General features: G+C 56.5%; 1 protein-coding gene across 1 annotated transcript in view; it reads left to right on the top strand.

The window, feature by feature from the left end:
- The window catches only part of LOC102493996 (RIMS-binding protein 3A), a 5437-nt gene extending 2117 nt beyond the window's left edge, over positions 1–3320 (top strand). The window contains exon 3 of the mRNA XM_006140215.2: positions 1–3320. This exon is cut by the window's left edge and continues 1 nt beyond it. Within this exon, the coding sequence (XP_006140277.1) occupies positions 1–2928 (2928 nt within the window). The 3' untranslated portion in view covers positions 2929–3320.
- Positions 3321–4441: the final 1121 nt, after the last annotated feature.

Raw genomic sequence — 4441 nt, 5'->3', positions numbered from 1 at the left:
CAGGCGGCAGGGGGGCAGGACAGGCAGCAGCAGCTGCAGCACGACCTGCAGGAGGCCCTGAACGACCTCCAGGCAGCCCGGAAGGAGATTCAGGTACTGCAGTGTCAGCCTGGCCACCCTGGGGAGCATTCCCGAGAAGCCACCCAACCTCTGGAGTCCCAAGCCAGGGACAGCGGAATCCTGAAGTTCCCGCAAGGGCCTGAAGATCATGCATGGCTCAGCAGAGAGAAACAGGGGCAAAGGGAAGCCTCCCCTACAGAGGGACCAGTGGCTGCTGGGGAACCAGATAGTGCTCCCCAAGTCTCAGACAGAGTCCCTCCTGGCCAGTCTCTGGACTCCAGATCCCAGACCAAGAAAAGCAGCTCCCAGTCGAACTCCTCCTCGGAAGTAGAGTCCATGTGGGCCACCGTGCCATCCTGTCCTACCCTGGACATGGACACAGCCAGTGAAGTGGATGACTTGGAGCCCGATAGTACGTCCCCAGCCCTGGCAGTGGGAGGATCTGAGGCCCCTGCAGCCCCCAAGCCCAAGATCTTCCTGGCTCGGTATAGCTATAACCCATTTGAGGGGCCCAATGAGCACCCTGAGGGTGAGCTGCCCCTCACGGCAGGGGACTATGTGTTTATCTTTGGGGACATGGACGAGGATGGCTTCTATGATGGGGAGCTGGAGGATGGCCGGCGGGGGCTGGTGCCATCCAATTTGGTGGAGCAGATTCCAGACAGCGACCTCCAGAGCTGCCTGCCCCCCAAGTTCCCTGACCGTAGCTCCAGTAGAGTCCAAGCAGGGCAGAGCGAAGCTGCAAAAGAAGACCGTTTGTCACCCAATCAAGTCCAGGGAGAGGTGGACAGAGGGCCATGCCAGACGGGAAGGGTGAGTTCCGACTCCGAAGTGGCAACAGAGGTATTAGAGAATGAAAAGAAAGCTTGCCGATGGGGCTCGCTGCAGAAGACAGAGGAGGATCAGGACTTCTCCAGGCCCCTTTTAGGGGCCCAGGGGGTCCTCTGTGGGACCCCCATGCAACTCTACCTGCAGAACGTCACGGCCACAGCAGCGGAGATTACTTGGGTCAACAGCAGCAGCTGCCATCCCCATGTGGTGTACCTTGATGACCAGGAGCGTGCCCTGACCCCCGTGGGTGTGAGCTGCTACACCTTCCACGGCCTACACCCTGGCACGCAATACCAGGCACGGGCGGAGGTGCGGCTGCCATGGGACTTGCTGCGGGCACGCTGGGGGACAATGTCTTCCACCGTCACCTTCGACACGCCTCTGGCAGGACCCCCGCACCCTCCACTGGACGTGCTGGTAGAACACCACACCTCGCCGGGCCTCCTGGTGGTCAGCTGGCTCCCCGTGACCATCGACTCAGCTGGGTCCTCCAATGGGGTCCAGGTCACTGGCTACGCCGTGTATGCCGACGGCCTCAAGGTCGCGGAGGTGGCCGAGGCCACTGCTGGGAGCACCCTGTTGGAATTCTCCAAGTTGCAAGTGCCCCTGACGTGCCAGAAGATCTCAGTGAGAACCATGTCACCCCATGGCGAGTCTCTGGATTCGGTACCGGCTCAGGTTCCCGAGGACGGCGCCCGCTGTCATAGACTTCCAGAGACCCTTTCCTTTAGCTATACCTGCGGTGACCCGTCCACCTGCAGTGTCCCCTTCCCCGTCTGTCCTCAGAAGCTGGCACTGGTTCCTCTGAGCACCAAGGCCAGTCCCCATACCCCCGGAAACTGCGGGGAGCCCCAGGCCAAATTCCTAGAAGCATTCCAGGAAGAACCCCCAAGAAGGCAGTTCCCAGTGTCCAACCTAAGCTCAGAAGGAAAATGTCCAAATGCAGGGTTGGGCGGCCAGGCCCAAGAAGGCCCCACAGAGACCCCGGAGGGGTACGGAAAAGACCTCTTCTTTGAGAAGAGTACCCAGAACCACAGGGGCCAGTCTAGGAGCGAAGAAAGCCAGCGCGTGGGCACCAGCAAAAGCCCTGCTCCGGGGTCTGGCCTCCTGTCCTCTGAGCGTGGGCCCAGGAAAGACCCTTGTCAGGAAAAGGCTGCCCTTGAGAAGACCCTAAGGCCAAAGCAAGATACCCAACTGTTCACAGCGTCCCATCTGGGCCCCAGCCAACAATTCGTGTCTGACTTCCATCACATCTCAGAGGAGGAGGTGGCCATGGGCTCAGGCCCATGGAGCACGGAGAGGCAAGGGCAGAGAAAACAGCTCAGGCCCCAGAGCGGGTGTGGGCAGGCTCCAGGAGGCAGAAAAGAACGCCAGCTCCACAAGCCCAGCTCCGCGCTGTGTCTAGCCCCGTCCAGCAACGTCAGTACGACGTCCAGGGCCGGCTCCCCGCAGCTGGCGGTGGGGGCCAACGCTTCGTCCAGGGTCTTTGTGGCCCTCTTAGATTATAACCCTCTGGTGATGTCTGCCAACCCCAAGGCTGCAGAGGAGGAGCTGACCTTCCAGAAGGGGCAGTTGCTAAGCGTGTGGGGCTCTCAGGATGCCCGCGGCTTCTACCACGGCGAGTGCAACGGGAGGGTGGGCACCATCCCTGGGCACCTGGTGGCCGAGATGGCCGTAGGCACAGAGCAAACTGATGGGGGGTGGCCTTCGCTGGTGGAAAGGCATGTGCCCTCTGTGGCCCACCTCAAGGACTTTGGGGGGCTCGCCAGCTGCCAGAGCCCCTTCTCCACGCCCCAAGGGCAGTCTAGAACGCCCCGTTTATGGGCTCCGAAGACCATGATGGCTGCTCTGGACTATGATCCCAGAGATGGGCAAGTAGGAGGCCGGGCAAAGGGCAAGCTGGCACTGAGGGCAGGGGACGTGGTCACTGTCTACGGGCCCGTGGATGACAAAGGGTTCTATTACGGCGAGTCAGGCGGCCACAGGGGCCTGGTCCCAGCCCACCTGCTGGATCACGTGCCCCTCCATGAAGAATGAGCAAGACTCACTCTCAGGGGACTGGCCTCTGGCCACCCACGCCCCACTGGGGGAGAAGCAAGTAATGTGGGCCCTCCCACCAGCACCCCTCCTCACTACCATAAGCAGCATTTACTCCAAGCGCCATTGCATTAACCCAATGGCAGCCCCCAAGTATCTCCCAGCCTCTGACAAAACAGGGCTTAAGTCTGAGCTGTTTCCAAAAAGAAAATAAAACTAGCCAAGCCCTCCCCTCCCCGCCAGAGTCTGACAGGCTGTTTCAAAGGCGTCAATCAGGGAAAGGTATTTGGAGAAGAGCCTTTTTCTGTGATCAACGTGTGTTTCCTTTAGTAGTTTATTATTCAAGAAAAGTCTGCATCTTAAACAAACAAATAAATAAAAACAAAATGCAATCAGAATGTTATTTCCTATCTTCTGTTCAACACCACATTAAAATGTTTATAGGAGGGACCAGCAGTTAGCGTCATGGCTATGTTGCTGGACTCCCATGTAGTCGACCGCAGTTCACATCCCGGACTCGGTGGCTTAAAACTCACGCCGGGCGCGTGTGCGTGCGTGCCCAAGATCCCGAGAGGAGAATAGAGGAGAAGGGATTGCGGCGTGGCCGTCCCCCCTGGGGGGTGATTTCTCGCTTTCTGTCTCTCTGTCTGCCTGGCGAGCACATGCGCCCTATAACAAAAAAAAGACCTCTCCAAAAAAAAAAAAAAAAAAGTTCATAGGAGAAAAGGTCTATTCTAGAATTTCAAGCACAACCAACAGAAACACAAGCATGCCTCCATTCCTGTCCAGGGGTGGGCCACAGGACTGAAGAAATGTTTTCTTGGCCAGAGAAGGGAGATACATGCTTTTTTTTTTGCGGGGGGCGGGGAGGTTTTTGCTATAGGACACGTGTGCTCACCAGAAAGACAGAGACAGAGAGACAGAAAGAGAGAAATCACCCCCCAGTGGGGAAGACCATGCCACAATCCCTTCTCCTCCATTCTCCTCTTGGGATCCTCGGCACTCACGCACACGCACCTGGCGTGACTTTTAAGCCAACAGGTCCGGGACGCGAACTGCGGTCGACTACGTGGGAGTCCAGCGACATAGCCATTATGCTAACTACTGGTCCCGATTTCTCACTTTCTCTCTCTCTCTCTCGTCTCTCTCATCTCTCCCTATGGCAAACAAAAAACAAACAAACAGAAACAAAACAGAAAAGAAGAAAAAAAAGTCAGGCTTGTATGCATGCCCCAAATCGCAAGAACAAAAGAGAAGGGATTTGCCATGGCCATGTCCCCTGAGGAATGCTTTCTCATCCCAACACCCAGGCCCTGCCATCTCTTTCCAGTTTGTACACAGGCCCTATAGCAAAACTGAAAAAAAAAAAAAAAAAAAAAAAAACTATAAAAAAAAAAAAAAAAAAAAAAAAAAAAAAGAAGTTAAACATCAGTGGTTACCTGTGTGCCAAAGGAAGGGACAAAGTTTTTCAGTCACCCTGCTTGTGGCCCCTGTGCTGTGCTCAGATACCCTC

This window comes from Tupaia chinensis, unplaced genomic scaffold, assembly GCF_000334495.1.
Source record: "Tupaia chinensis unplaced genomic scaffold, TupChi_1.0 Scaffold000024_1, whole genome shotgun sequence".
Lineage (NCBI taxonomy): Eukaryota > Metazoa > Chordata > Mammalia > Scandentia > Tupaiidae > Tupaia > Tupaia belangeri.
This window is presented reverse-complemented; position numbering and strand designations above follow the sequence as displayed.